The 16,170-nt window shown below is 39.4% G+C and overlaps 1 protein-coding gene and 1 pseudogene across 1 annotated transcript; one reads left to right on the top strand and one right to left on the bottom strand.

Moving 5' to 3' along the window:
* Window positions 1-1,393: 1,393 nt before the first annotated feature.
* Window positions 1,394-13,702, top strand: LOC138381388 (solute carrier family 7 member 13-like). Its single transcript, XM_069465606.1, is given in 5 exon segments — window positions 1,394-2,051; window positions 7,128-7,248; window positions 12,588-12,916; window positions 12,919-12,959; window positions 13,685-13,702. Coding segments are annotated over 5 exon segments (1,167 nt in total).
* On the bottom strand, window positions 2,617-2,716 carry LOC138382093 (U6 spliceosomal RNA; annotated as a pseudogene).
* Window positions 13,703-16,170: the final 2,468 nt, after the last annotated feature.

Below are 16,170 nucleotides of genomic sequence, written 5' to 3' on the forward strand. Positions count from 1 at the left end.
TTGTCAGTGTGAACGACCTAAATAACAGCTGTTTCACTTCTGTGCTCCAGATTTCACACAAGAGTCTTTCTTATGGTCCAGTCCAATTGAGAAATTTGGGAAATGTGTTTCAGCCTAGCCAAGGTAACAACGACCAAAGCACCACACTCCTCTTTGGTGGCCGTGCTTCTCACCCTAAGCTTATTTTCCTGCAGTGAGATCCAGCGCATGGGGAGTGAACGCCCTCAGCGTCACCCCTAAAAGTAGACAGGTGGGTGGGGGATTGATTGGCAGGACAAGGGCCTGCTTTTCCCCCTAGTTCTACTTTCTTTCTGTCTTCTGATGAGCTTTCTCCACTCCCAGGTCCTTGCCCCAGGGACAACAGGGGAGGCATGGCTCCATGTGGGGACTGGGCCTGGTCACGTTTCCTGAGATCTGTGCAGTATTACTAGTGGACTTTCTTGGATGCAATCAGCCAGAAAACAGCTACTATTCCTACAACCAAAGCAAAACCAATTTCATTTCACTTACTCTTAGGGGACAATTTAGAAATACTTTACTTCTGAGGTCTATGTGTGCTCCAGGCTTATGAGCCTTTGTAGATGCTCAGGACAGAGCTTTGCATTACAAAGGCAACAAATGTGAGAGCTACTAAGGCCCAAAGCTTGTTCAGATGGTTAGGATCCTCCTTCCCTCTGTCCACGGGGTCAGGCCTTCTCTGCTCCTGCCCACAACTTTCTGTGACTACAGCCGCCAGACTGATGGGTGGTGGTCAAGTGACGGGCTTATGTTGCAGGGCATTTCACTCTCTCGCCTTGCTGCTTGGTGTCCAGAAGCCTGATAAAAGGTAAATACTTTGTTTCCTGAAAGCTTAGTGACAAAAAATATGAAGAAGGAGACGAGGTAATAAGAGGATAGTAAGTGAGCTAATTGCTCTGTGTTCATGGCAGGAGGTCAGTATTTGCTTTATAAAATTGAGATACTTAGAAATAAAAGTCTTTTTATATCATTTAGAGTTATGCAGGCAACCACCAAAAAGATCTAAAGCCATACATAGTTTAAAATGTTTGTTTCCAGAGAAAGGAACAGGGATGCATTTGGGAGACAGTGGAGTACAGCAGGAAGTTGCAACTTTGCACTATAATCCCTGCCTCTTGGATTTCCTTTTTTCTATCTAAATGCATTATTTCGGTAATAATTAAAAGACAAGTCAAACTAAACCCTTCCAAATAGTCTATTGAATATGTCACATATATTTTGTTAATTATTGAAGCCAGGCTACATTTAATGAAGGTGGAACAGAAAGGACAGAGCTGCTTTATTTCAGAGAGTCCATGAACATCCTTTTGAGCAATATAGGCAGGAAAATTCAGAAATTGTAATTTATATAGAATTTTAAAACTCTTCAATTACAATGGATAAAGAGAAGAAAATACAGCTCAGGAGAGTGTTTGGATATTACTGGGGCACAAGTTTTGTAATCATTAATATAATTGGTGCAGGAATTTTTGTGGCCCCCAAAGGGGTGTTGAAGTACTGTAGCATGAATGTGGGACTCGCCCTGTGTGTTTGGGCTGGCTGTGCCGTGCTGTCCATAACGACAACGCTCTGCTATGCAGAGATGGGTATAAACTTCCCATGCAGCGGATCTAATTACTATTTTATCAAGAGATGCTTCGGCTCTTTGATCGCTTTCCTGTATCTCTGGACGTCGGTGTTTCGGGGGCCAGGGATAATCGCTGGCCAAGCCCTGCTCCTTGCTGAGTACGGCATCCAGCCTTTTTATCCCAGCTGCTCTGCCCCAAAGCTGTCAAAGAAATGTCTGGCTCTAGCCATGTTGTGGATTGTGGGAATTCTGACTTCTCGTGGTGTGAAACAGGTGACTTGGCTTCAGATAGCTAGCACAGTGCTGAAAAGGTCCACCCTTGGCCTCATTTCCCTCAGTGGAGTGGTGTTGCTGGTGAAGGGGAGAGAGGAGAATGTAGATCGGTTTCAGAATGCTTTTGATGGTGAATTTCCAGATGCCTCCCAGCTTATAGAAGCTGTCTTCCAAGGATATTTTGCATATTCAGGTGGGGGATGCTTCACCTTAATAGCAGGTAATTAACAATCCATTGGGGAAAAAAAAATCTCAAGCCATGACATTGTATATGCAATATGAAATGCATAGCATGTATTATATTTTGAGTTTTATCTTAAATAAATGATTCAATGTTTTTTTCTTCCTTATGACTTTCTAAATCAGGTCATACCAGCCTTGCACTTGTCATCCACTCTTAATTTTTTTCCTGCTTATTCCAAAATACTTATTTGATTGGACATCTTCTCTTTTCTAGCTTTCTTTTCTGGGACAGCAGATAGGGGACCTCTGTGTTAATCTAGGTTCCTTTCTGTTAATGGATGATTGCTGAGGTTGTGAAATTATTTCCTACCCATGAAGCTGTAAATGTGGGAATGATCTAAGGCCAGACTGTGTTTGCATTGTGGGCTGTGTGACACACTTATTTATTCTTGGAATCATATTTTATATTTTATTATTACTTATTTTTCTTTCATTGACGAATGTAACATTAAAGGTTCATGTAATAATACAAATTGATTTTTGATTTTTGGGTTTTTTTGTTTGTTTTTCTTTTTACTTTTATGGACTGCTTCATGAATTTGCATGTTACCCTTGCACAGTGGCCATGCTAATCTCTGTATTAGTCCAATTTTAGTATATATGCTGCCAAAGCAATCACTGATTTTGGAGCCAATTGACCTTTTGCACATCGAGCATTTCAATGAATGATAAAGCCATAATTTTCATGTATACATTATAAGAGCAGTCCCCCTACAGCAATCTTGGATGCTTTAAATGACAAATCATCCAAACTGCAAAGGTAAATGCTTGGGCCCACCACCTGTAACCATGACTGCAGAAGTCTGAAAGAGGCTCCCTTCCCTTCCCCACCCTCCAGACCAGCACTCCCTGCGCACCTGCAACAGCAGCTCTCTGACCCCTGACCCCGGCCAGAGTGGCAGCACTGGGCAGCAGGTGGCTGAAGTGGCTGCCCAGGAGGAACAGCACTGCATTGGCTCACTCAGAACCTCAGGGCAGAGCAGCAAACGCTGATTTTTGCCTTGCACTTGGACTGGGCTCTTAAGTATTTTTTTTTTTTTTTTTTTGAGATGAAGTCTCTCTCTGTTCCCCGGGCTAGAGTGCCGTGGCGCCAGCCTTGCTCACAGCAACCTCAAACTCCTGGGCTTAAGCGATCCTACTGCCTCAGCCTCCCGAGTAGCTGGGACTATAGGCATGCGCCACCATGCCCAGCTAATTTTTTCTATATATATTTTTAGTTGGCCAGATAATTTCTTTCTATATTTTTAGTAGAGATGGGGTCTCGCTCTTGCTCAACCTGGTCTCGAACTCCTGACCTTGAGCTATCCACCCACCTCGGCCTCCCAGAGTGCTAGGATTACAGGCGTGAGCCACCATGCCCAGCCTTCTTAAGTACTTTTAAAGAGAAGAGAATCATGAATATTCTAGATTGCTCTGAGGCTGGATTTAAAACCATTCTCTTCAATGTCAGGACAAAAGTGTTTCTCTTTTCATTTCCAAAATCAGTCTCTTCCCTTGAACTCTTTATCCTTTCCCTTCCACCTATTTCAGGACTGTTCACATTCTTTTATTTCATTTTTTTGGTAACTTCAATCTTTTTACTAGTTCTTTTTCTTGACATTTAAATATGAAGCTATTGCTTCTTGGCCTTTTGGCTAAGATCAAGTGTAAATATGAAGCCAACTATTGACTCTGGAACAAAATTTTTCTTTAGTTTTAGGATCCTCCACTGATGTGTCTATCATTCACTAAATCATTTGAGCAGCAGATATCTTTGTAAACACTGACTGTTTTTAAAACTCTGTGCCAGTGCCTGAAGATGAGTAAGATGTAGTCTTTACCCTAATGAGGCCTACAGCCTAGGAGGAGAGACAAGTCCTAGATTTTGTAGATAACTTGATCTCTGCCACTTACCAACTGTGGCAAGTATCTTCACCTCTCTGGAGTTTTTTTAATTTTTTTTTTATCTGAAGAATGTACATCATGGCTTAAAATCACTGTAATTCTACTCTTTATAAGCAGTTAATGACATATGGTGTTTAATAAGTAGCCATAGGGAATAATATAACTACTATAAACATTCAGTAGAAGGAAAGGTCAATTTTCACTCTCACCGAGTGGAAAAGGTGGCAATTTGAATGGAATCCAAAAAATTCCAGCAGTAGAAAAATAGGAGCGAAGCTGTGGCATCAGTATGCAGGGTGGACGTAAGACACGGCATCAGTCTTGGGTGACTGCAAAATGATTCCTTCTGAGGGTCTTGAGAATGATACAATTACTAAGGCAATTACACAGAAGAAGAACAAAATGGTATAGGATTGGAGACCAGGACTGGACAATGCCAACTTTTAGGCAGTGGGTGGAGAAAAAAGATCCAGTGAAGAAGCCAGAGGAGGCTCAGAAATTCATGAAGGAAAATCCCCAGAGGTTCCAAGAAGAGAAGGTCGTCACTTGGTTAAATGCTTCGGAAGTCGAGGAGGGTGAGGACTGATCAGAAACTTTCACTGATACAGTAAGAGGTCCTTGGTGAACTTGGAGCATGAGAGGAAGTCGATGTGCACTGAGTCAAAGAATAAGGTATTAAGGAAAGAAAGCTGTGAGGAAATCAGTCTTTTATGTGGTTTGTGATTAAATGGGCTGCTGCAATTTGAGGGACTGGCTGAGCAAAACTTTCTCTTTCCCATTGTCTCTCTCCTTTAAGGAGAGAAGAGATCTCTCTGGCTTTTATTTGAGCCAATTTCAACTTGTTCCATTGCCAGAGATGTTCCATTGTGAGATAATTATTCTCAGCTGCAAATAGATTTACAAGATTTACTAACATACAAGCTATGATGAAATTCTTCACAAGCAGCTGGCAGTAAACCAAAGCTGGAGAAATTTCCGTGTGTGCAGGAGTTGTTAATTTACTAAATACATTTTAAGTAAGACCAAGTTCTGAGTAACACTTTTACCTGTCCAATGGTGATTTGTAGGCAGCTGACGTTGCATGGTGTAGGAATACCCATCTTTTATGTTCAAGACCCAAGGATATTGACTACCTGTCTGGCTATTATAACCCTTCATGATAAATTAAGTTCTAGTCTCTACCTCCTCTCTATTAATCAAATACATAATGAGAATGAGTAACAGACCCAGAGGAAAGTATAGTTAATCTAAAAAATTGGCCTTTTGTTTGTTCTAAAGCTTTCACTAATAACTATACTCATTAACAATGATTTCTTAAGCACTTATTATATGCTAGGGCCTGAGATTGGAATTTTATCGTTTCAATAGTTTCTATTTCAGGTAAGCAAATTAAAACCTTCACAGCCAATGCACTGTCCAGAAGTCCGTCAACTAGTAAGTGGTGAAGACAGGGTTAAGATTAGAGCTTTCTAATCCTTTACCCTTCAAGTACTTAATCGGCTCATATTAGTGGTATCCCGTGGGCATTACATTCAACCCCTGGGCAGATGCAGATAGAAGAAATTTGATAGGCCGGGTGCAGTGGCTCACGCCTATAATCCTAGCACTCTGGGAGGCTGAGGCGGGAGGATTGCTTGAGCTCAGGAGTTGGAGGTTGCAGTGAGCTAGGCTGATGCCACGGCACTGTAGCTTGGGCAACAGAGCAAGACTCTGTCTCAAAAAAAAAAAAAAAAGAAATTTGATATATGTCAAAGGATAGATATTTATTAGTCAGGAGGATTTGTTTTTAAGTAACAGAAACCAACACACATTAGCTTAACCGATAAAAGTGGTACTTAGTGGAAGAATAATGCTGTGTTTCAAGGAAGATCTGAGTAACTAATCTTCAGGAGCAACAGGAAATAGGAAAGCTCTAGGAATTAAAAAAACAAGAATTCTCACCCTGCTTTCTTTCTTTCTTTTTTTTTTTTTTTTTTGTTTTTATTAGCACCATTACATTGCTTTTCTCTTGATTCTCTTAGTCTCATTGACATTTGGTTCAAATTCTTGAGAGAAATTTCCTTGTGTGCTGGCCATGCTTGGCTTCCAGTGAGTCAGGTGTCTGTGCTAGTTCTATTGCCAGTGGGCAGGGCACAGGGTCCCCTTGTACACACAGGGCTACAGATGCTCATTTCTTTGTATCAGGGAGTGATTCTCAAGATGGCAAAGCTAAGGCAAGTGGTGTGACAGATGGAACAATATTTGAAAATAAGACAATCCTAGAAAATCCATTGTATATGATACTAAATCAGGATCTTTTTTCTTTTCTCTTTTTTGCACTTAATATTGGCATAAAGGAATGGGAAGAGCCTACAAGGAGACAGAATTTATGACTGACTCTTACTCCTTTCAGTAGATGCTATGGGAATGTGTAACAGGGCAATTTTGCTAGCCAGGGAAGGAGTTAGATCTGAAGGAAGAGTAGAGGTCAGCTAGGCAATGAGGAAAGGAAAGAACATTTCACATCAGAGCACAGGCCCTATGGCAAGAAGGGGGAATGACATACTGGAAGAACTGAAAAAGGCCAGTCTGCCTATGTACAAAACACAGGTAGCAAAGGGGACTATCAAATTGTCACATAATTTATGCCCATTGCACTCTGTTTCTTTTCACATGAACATTTCCCATAGTCATTATGTTAACTCTGATCTATGCGATTGCTTAACTAACGTGTAGCTCCTGTTCTTGAGGTTAAACTTCATGTAGATTTTGCTCACCATGGTTTTCCCACCACCCAAACCCAGGGCCTAGTCCCTGAAGACAGAATCAAATGGTACAAGCCCTGTGGGCTCAGATTGCATTTTTCATTGTTATGTGTTTCTTCAGAAATTTTGCCATCTATGGAGAAAGTGAAGAAATTTTTCCCTTTTGCTTCATTTAGCACCAATTTAGGGGTGGGTAGGTATGTGGCCGTCCACTAACATGGTGTTGTGTGCACGTGTGTGTGTGTGTGTGTGTGTGTCTACATGGGGTGGTGGTGGTGGTGGTGGTGACGGTAATGTGGGTAGGAAGAACCCAACTCAACCTGACACGTGGAGAAATTTTAAAGATAAATTAAAAAAATATTTTTTACTAATTACAATTTTATTCTTTTGTGTTATAGGGGAGCTGAAGACACCCAGAAAAACCATTCCCAGAATCATATTTACCGCAGTACCTCTGGTGACTATACTTTATTTACTGGTTAACATTTCCCTCCTGACTGTTCTGACGCCCAAGGAAATTATCTCTTTCAGGTCTGTACGCACATGGCTAAGGCAGTAAATAAAGTGCTGGTCGTTTCAGCATATCCTAAGTATCACTTTACCAGTTGGGACTGTTGTTTACTGTTCATTATTCTATATATAGAATCCACCTGTAATTTTCTAAAGTAACAGAGGGACAGAGAGTATGATTTGGCTTGGAAGGGAGAATCATATTTAAACATGGTTATGCATTTTCTGACAAGATGGAAAGGTGTATATATAGTGCTGGTGAGTGGTGCAGACCAGATTCAAAATGTTAGCATTGCTTTCACGATCTTGTCTCACCAGAGTGACAGACACTGGGTAATTGTGCTTATATCTACTAAAACTTTCAAAACATTTGATTCCCAAATATTCTTCTAGGTGACATCAAGAATGGTAATTTTGAAATGTAGGAGATCAGCAGTTTGAAAAGTAGATGCTAATGTTCAATTCACGCATATAATTCATATTAAAATTAATATGTAAAATAATGTAGTTGTTTGTCATAAATAACTCTAAAATATATGGTGGCAAAGGGTCCTGAACATATTGCAAATTTGACTAAAAACTATCTATCTTAGAGACCAAATTATAGAATCAAGAATAAAAGAATAAGGAAATCTTAAAGAAATATATATTTTAGAATCAGTACAGACTCAAGGAATAAAAGGAAATTTGAAAAGAAATGAGAAACAGGGAAAGTGGAAGATGAGTAATTTTCTGAAACCAGCATTAAACCACCATCTGAGATAAACCTATTACCCTGTACCTTTAGGGCTAATCTCTTTTGAGCAGTCCTTGCTGTTTGGGTGCATCTTGGAGGCACTGGAGGTGAATCTAAGGGAGGTTTTTTTTTTTTCTCATTATTTTTTTGTTTGGTTAGTATTTTTCTTTTTTTAATTTCAGAATATTACAGGTCAAACGTTTTGGTTACATAAATTGCTTTTGTACCTGCCGTTTGAGTTAAAGTTGTAAGTGTGCCCATCCCCCGGATAGTGTGCATTGTACCCGTTAGGTGTGAATTTACCCACCCCCTCCTCCCCCTCTAAGGGAGGTTTTAATAGGAAGATTCTGATAAACTTTGCCTCAATTCTTATGTCACCGCCACGCAGGATGCCGCCACGTGCAGCGTTGATTAACAGGGGCCTGGGTATCTATCTCAGGGACCTGTCAACTAGACATAGTCAAGATTCTGAGTGTCTGTAGGAACAAACAAAATGCAAAACTGGGCAGAACAAGCAGTGATTTATTAACTACCTTGCTTATGTAAAGAATATATTTACACAGTTAGTGACGGGTGTGGTCAGGGCTGCTGCTCAGCTAGCTCAGCTGTTGCGCTTCACTGAAGCTGGCATCTGCTGTGACTGCCAGTGCCCCGGCCATGCGGGTTGTTAAAAAAGTTATGAATATCTCCTCTGGTGCATCATGATGGTGGCAACGATTTTGTGGGTGGTACAAAAGTTGTGGCAGGTGTAGAAGACTCGCGAAGTGTTTTAACCTTACTTGCTTGTGATTTGGTTTACAGTGCTCACTCTTTCAGGCATATAGTCCTTAGGTTCTTTCTTTAAATTCTGAATTAATGTTTTTGAATTCAAATATCTGCATTTTTATTGTATTAGTGCAATGCAATACAATTTAAATTAAGAAATAATCAAAAATGTAGGCCAGGCATGGCGGCTCATGCCTGTAATCCTAGCACTTTGGGCAGCTGAGGCGGGAGGATCACTTAGACCCAGGAGTCTGGGGCTGCAGTGAGCTGTGATTGCACCACTGCACGTCAGCTTGGGCAACAGAGATAGAGCCTGTCTCTAAAAAAATGTTAAAATAATAATAACCCCCCCACCCCAGCACATCCTACTTAAAACAATTTATATTTGGGATAAGCATCATAGCATTATGGATGATAGCAAAAAATTAAAGATCACCAAATTTTCAATAAGGTTGAAATAAATAATTTATAGGCTGGGTGCGGTGGCTCACACCTATAATCCTAGCACTCTGGGAGGCCAAGGCAGGAGAATCGCTCAAGGTCAAGAGTTCAAGACCAGGCTGAGCAAAAGCGAGACCCAGTCTCTACTAAAAAAATAGAAAGAAATTATATGGACAACTAAAAATATATATAGCAAAAATTAGCCAGGCATGGTGGCACATGCCTGTAGTCCCAGCTACTCGGAAGGCTGAGGCAGGAGGATCGCTTGAGCCCAGGAATTTGAGGTTGCTGTGAGCTAGGCCAAAGCCACGGCACTCTAGCCTGGGAAACAGAGTGAGACTCTGTCTCAAAAAAAAATAATAATAATAATTTATAGAAATCCATATAATAGACCATTCTGAACTTTTAAAAGCTTGATATTGTTGGTGGATACTTGTTAGGGAGAAGGCAGGATGTATACTATGACGTAAGACAGAAAGTAAATAGTTAACAATGGTGATCAACTAGTATGATATTGTGGGTGATTTTTGCTTTATGTTTTTACACTGAATTTTGCAAATTTTCTTTAATGAAGTTCACAATTTATATAATAGAAAAAAGTTATAAGCAAAAGAAATAAGTTCTTAAGAAACTTTAAGGATTAAGGGGTGCAATTTTTTAATCAAACAGGAAAGTTTCCAAAGGATATAGAGCATTTATGATGCAGTGTGAATTGGGTGCTACATTTTATTTGAGGAACATTGAAAAGTATTACACAAAGCTGTGATAAATATTAGAGTCTAATATTTATGATTTACATAGAAAAAGAAACAGTGATATTAATCACATAATGTTGGTGTGTGTCAGTGCCAGAGCTCTGACTTGTTTCTTCAATTATTTTTCTCTTAGAAAGAAAAAACAGCCTTTATTGTGAATAAAGTCTATGACTGAGGATGAAAAGGTGTCCCTCTAGAGCTAAGTGTGTGGAAATGTTGCAGTGAGGAGCCCTGGTCCCAGCTTTTAAGCCCAAGGAGTCCAGCGTTCCTGAAGCCCTGCCGCAGGCTGCTGACAGGGGTGCCCACAGTTGGTGTTCTCGAGGGTTCCATGCCGCACAGGGCAAGATAATCAGAAACACTAAATAAATTCTACGGAAACAGAAGCTGAGAAGCGTTCCTTGTCCAGAGCAGCCTGCAAATAGCTGGTCCCATGTACACAGGTGTGGTTAAGAATTCTAAAAAGAAAGTAGGAATTTTAGAATCACTTCCTGGTAAATGGATGCAATCATATTTGGAGGTTGATACTGTAATATCACCCTTATTTATAATAAAAATGTATATACCTTTGGACTCACAAGTTGCACTTCTAAGAATTTACTGTGAGGAGAATGTCACAACTATCAAGAATTGAAGGCACAAATATTTCCATTAAAGCACATTTGTATCAGAAAAATAACTATGAACAACCTACCAACCCATAAATATGGAATGAATAGATAAACTAACTTATAGTTATATAATGGTCCCAATATGCCGAGATTACAGATGTGAGCCACCATGGCTGGCCTTACACTTATATAATAGAAAACTGAGAATTCACTAAAATGATTAGATGGATGCATCTGTACTAATATGATCAAGATACGTTGGAAAGGGAAAAGAACAAGCCTAAGTGTGTGCACCCACACGACACCTACATGCAGACACATATTCAACCCTCGCCAATGCTTATATATTCATAGAAAATTTCTGGAAGATCCAAACATATCTTAATGGTAGTTACATTAGGGGCTCATGAAAGAGGGATTGGTGGGAAAAGAGACATTTGCTTTTTATATTATATATTTTATGCTATTTATTTTCCCAGAGCATATATGAAATAATTTGTAAAAGAAAAGAAACATGTGGAAAGGAGTTAAAAAATCACTCATGGGATAGAGCTGAAGATTGTGTAGAAAGATGTCTAACTTTTGCCAACCGGCACTGGCAGAGCTGCCTGGGACCCTCTTCAAGTCATAACCAGCACATTTGCAGAATGCACACTGGGGAGTTGAAGGGAAAATCCCCTTGCATTACTGGAAAGAAATATTTTTAAAATGTGTCTGGAATAGGAAATGTGTAGAGGTATGGGTGTTCCGGAGGAACAACCAATAATACCTTATTTGAAATAAACAATAAGTGAGACAGGAGATAGTTTCAAACAACACCCAATATTGTAGAATGGCACTAAGGAGAAAAGTGAAACAGCACTTGAGCCTATTTAAAACGGGCTAAAAAAAAAATATAGATCTTTACAAACAAGAACTATTAATAACCTTTTAATTTGGTTGCATTTAAAAAGTCTTAGTATTTGTTCTAAGCCAGTATGATGTCCCAGGGGCTCTCCTGGAAACCAACGTTGGCATAAGAGCACAGCCCCCAAGGACACCTACCCCCAGGGACGCTAGGTCCTGCTGTGCCCATTCCATTGAAAAACTGAGAACCGGCACCTCTGAGACGGAATGATCGGTCCTAGCACACATCTACACAGTGGGAACTGGACTCACGTGGAGTCTCCTGAACGATGGACATTTTTCTTCTTTGGTGTCTTTTATACCTACTGACTTTTATTAAATTAGTGTTCATAAGGTCTCTTCACCTTTAAGCAAAAAAAGCAGAATATTCTCTAAAGGCTGGTCTATAGCAGAGTTTCTCACTCTTGGTACTATTTACATTTTATACCATATAATTCTTTGTTGTAGAGGGCTGTCCTGTGCATTATAGGATGTTTAGCGACATCCTTGGCCTCTACCCACTCATGCCAGTAGCAACCTCCTGCTTCCCCAGCTGTGACAATCAAAAAAGTCTCCAGATATTGCCAAATGACCCCAAGGAGCAAAATTATTTCCAGTTAAGAGTTGCTGGTCTACAGACAAGCCCCAAATGTCATAAATACTCTTATCTGTGCGTAATTTATTTTCTCTGTCTACATAGTTCATTTTTCTGTTAAGTATTTCAAATTGCACTGTGATATGAGGAGAGCTCATTCCTGTGTCAATGCTGTTGCACTGCGCTTCTTTGACCCTAATGCAACTATCAATACTCTGTAAGCTAGTTTCAGAAAATATGCATGCGAACATCCATTCAACAAATCAATTCATTTCACAAGTATTAATTAAAAACTCATTGTACGTCTGTCACTGAGTGAATTGTATAGAAAAGAAATGAATGATCCTCGCTCTTAAAACTTGTGATACAGGGTAATAGGGCTAAAATGGACACATGCATAAAGTGCTGTGTAAGTGTAAATAAGGAAATAAAGAACAAAATAAAACAAAATTATTAATAAGTGCTTAATTACTTTTTAAATTTTCTGCTTTCATTTTGACATAATATTAAAGGGTTTACCATTAGTATCTCTCTTCTAACACAATTTCTTTTGTGTATTTTTGTCTTTCTGTAGACGCTGTGGCCATCACATGGACTGATCGAGTTTTCCCCTCATTAGCATGGGTTATTCCTTTTGCTATTTCTGCCTCATTATTTAGCAACCTTCTGATTAATGTATTTGAATCAGCAAGAGTGACATATATTGCGGGCCAACAGGGCCACCTGCCTTTGCTATTTCATACACTCAACAGTTACTCCTCTCCGTTTGTGTCTGTGCTACTGCTTGTCAGTATGGGATCCCTTGCAGTTGTCTTAACAAACCTCATTGACTTGATAAACTATTTTTATTTTTTGTCTTCTTTCTGGTATATATTATCAGCGATAGGAATATTAAACGGAGATTCCAGGAACCTGTTGTACCTTCACCTTATAAGGTAAAAGTGGGCTTTCTAACTTCTTTCTGTGTGAAAGAAAAGATACTGAGTGTACCCATATTTAAGAATATATTCAGAATATGAACATGTATGAGTAGATTTTATTTTTTACTACTCAACAGTTGTGAAACACATAGAATAATCTGGTTTTGGTTTTAATTTTCATTTTTATTGGATTCATTTTGCTCAATATAAAATCTCTTAGGTTCCACTTAATGGTTTAAAACCTAATGGTTTATTAGAGAGAAAGATAGCTCTCTGGGTGGTTGGACAGTTCATTATGAGTCTTTTGACCAGAGATTACTTTGTCTACTTATGTAGCTACTTATGCACACCAGTGTGTTCCACAGTCAGGGTCAGAGTTAGCAGCTGGGAAACAGAAGAGGCAAGGCGAGGTCACAAGTGATAACCTCTACTGTCCTGAAACATCAGCTTAGCATTGACAAATTCGTCTTTTCAACTTTGCTTACTTTTAAACTTACTATCAGTCTGGATGAGAAAAAAATTCCACAGGAGAGGAGACAAACTTTTAATCATAGAAAAAGAAATAAACAAAACTTGGTAGCATAAGGATGTTGTTGGAGAAAGGGGGCCCTGATGCTCTGGTTATCAGAAAAAAAGTTGTCTTGGTTGGCTAATGGCACGTTCAAAGCTTTGCTTGGATGATCCCCTTTAGTCCTCTCGGAAATACAAAAGGTGAATTCTACTGTGATTCCCCTTTACAGATGAGGAAACAGATTTAGAACAGTTAAATCACTTGCCCAAGCTCACACAGCAGGGATTTGAGCCAAGGTTGAAATCCAGGCACTGTCTTTGGAGTGTTTGACTCTTACTAAGTGCAAAATACAAGAATGAACTCTGGGAGAAAGAAAACAATGTTCTCACCACTGACTTTGGTTGACTTATGACCATCCTACCTTTTCTGTGTTCCCTTTTATATCTTTCATCCAGCCATCCCTCAACTGCTGGATATTTGAGTATTAGTTATTGAGAAGCAACCTTGCTGGGTACTCTGGGCACAGAAAGAGTTAAGACTTAGCTCCTGCCCTTACGCAGTTTATAATCCATCCGGACAGTCAGGTGAACCAAAAACCATGGTATGATGATAGCTACACAGTGGCCTCCAGAGGATGCTCAGAGAACACGTGGGGGAGGGGGATCTAATCTAGAGCAGGGATGACAGCCGTGGTACCCCTTGGAGGTGCCTCCCCAACATCTGCTCCCCTCATTGTTTCACATGCTGCATGTTTTAATGTGTTCCTTCTTTTCTGTTTTCTAACCCACACTTTTGTTAGATCACTGACCCCAATTAGACACAATTATAAAGAAGTTATGAACTGATCATGGATTTGTTATAACACTAAGACATAGTACAAGATAATCATTAAGAGCTTGGGCTCAAGTCCAATTGCTTGGCTTAGTACCTGAACTTGGTCTTGTTATTTAACCTCTGATCCTCAGTTTCTTCATATGTAAAAGAGTAATGAATAATACCTAACTCCTATTAATGTGGAATATATTAAATAAGTTAAGGCATGCAAACAATGCAGGGTCTGACATTGATGGCTATTAGTATTTATAATATTATTCAACATACAATTGCATCAAAAAGAAAGGCAAGGGCAGCCTTGAATATAAGTGGCTTGTGTACCCAAGAGCTTTTTTCTCCTCTCTTAATTATTTGCTAATTGATACTGAGCAGTGAGATAAGTTATGTTTCTCAGGGCTGCTTTACAAACTAAGAGGAGATTCTTAACGATTTAAGCCCCACATGAATGACCCTCTAATTACAGGGTTTCATAAATTGTGACTATCTGTGTTATATATTTGGGGTATGGATTCACATCTCAAAAGTGACTACCTACTGAATTTTCTTCCTAGATTGGAAAATGTTGTGTAGGACCCTTACAATCCTAACACCAAGCAGGTACCAAGGATGGATCTTTAAGGTTTTTGGCAAAACAAAAACAAAATCAAAACCAAAAATAGAAAGATCATTTTGGCTAAAGTTTTTGTGTTTATTTGTTTTGTTTTTTAATATGCTAAGCCTATAATGTCATAATATTTACCTGAGTAACAGAGGCTCTTTGTGTTCTTGTCATGAACTTATTACTGCCAGGTGGTTGTCGTATCAGCAAATGGTCACTGTCGTTTCCATCCACGAACAGTCAGATGCTAGTTGCTCATTCCCTCCAACCTGGCAATGACAGTCTTCAATGTCTCCTTCTACTCAGGCATTTATCTCAGTTCTAAGCCAGGTTTATCTAATCTCATAGCTAACTTAGCCTGTTTTCTATCATTAGCTTACATCTTTTAATTTTTATTATATAAATATGCAGGTATCATGTATGAATTTTCATATCTACTTTTTTTATTTTGCTCTTTTCAGATCTTTTTGCCATTTCCATTGATAGCAATGGCCATCAGCCTGTGCCTGGTTTTGATCCCATTGGTGAAGTCTCCAAGTTGGAGTTATGTTTATGTGCTTCTCTTTGTTTTCAGTGGACTATTGTTTTACATACATTTGATACATTTTAAGTTGAGGTTGGTTTGGTTTGAGAAGATGACTTGATATTTACAGTTATTATTTAATGTTTGCCTCCCTGACGTGTCTGATGAACAGATGTCAGAAGTACAAACTGTTAAGAAAAAAATAGCCTTCTAAAAAACATACCAGGCCGGGCGCGGTGGCTCACGCCTGTAATCCTAGCACTCTGGGAGGCCGAGGTGGGCGGATCGTTTGAGCTCAGGAGTTCGAGACCAGCCTGAGCAAGAGCGAGACCCCATCTCTACTAAAAATAGAAAGAAATTATATGGACAGCTAAAAATATATATAGAAAAAATTAGCCGGGCATGGTGGTGCATGCCTGTAGTCCCAGCTACTCGGGAGGCTGAGACAAGAGGATCCCTTGAGCTCAGGAGTCTGAGGTTGCTGTGAGCTAGGCTGACGCCACGGCACTCACTCTAGCCTGGGCAACAGAGTGAGACTCTGTCTCAAAAAAAAAAAAAAATAAAATAAAATAAAAAATAAAAAACATACCAAATTCCAGATAAAGATTAAACACATGATAAAACATTCATGGTAAAATTCATATCATAACTCTCTTTCTCAAATGAAATAACGTATGTAAAAGTGCCCTGGCTGCAAATCACAGAAAAAGTTGTTATGCATAACTAAAGCTCTGTTTTGTTTGGTAAAAAAACTTAAGTC

Source organism: Eulemur rufifrons, chromosome 3 (assembly GCF_041146395.1).
Source record: "Eulemur rufifrons isolate Redbay chromosome 3, OSU_ERuf_1, whole genome shotgun sequence".
In the NCBI taxonomy this organism is placed as follows: domain Eukaryota; kingdom Metazoa; phylum Chordata; class Mammalia; order Primates; family Lemuridae; genus Eulemur; species Eulemur rufifrons.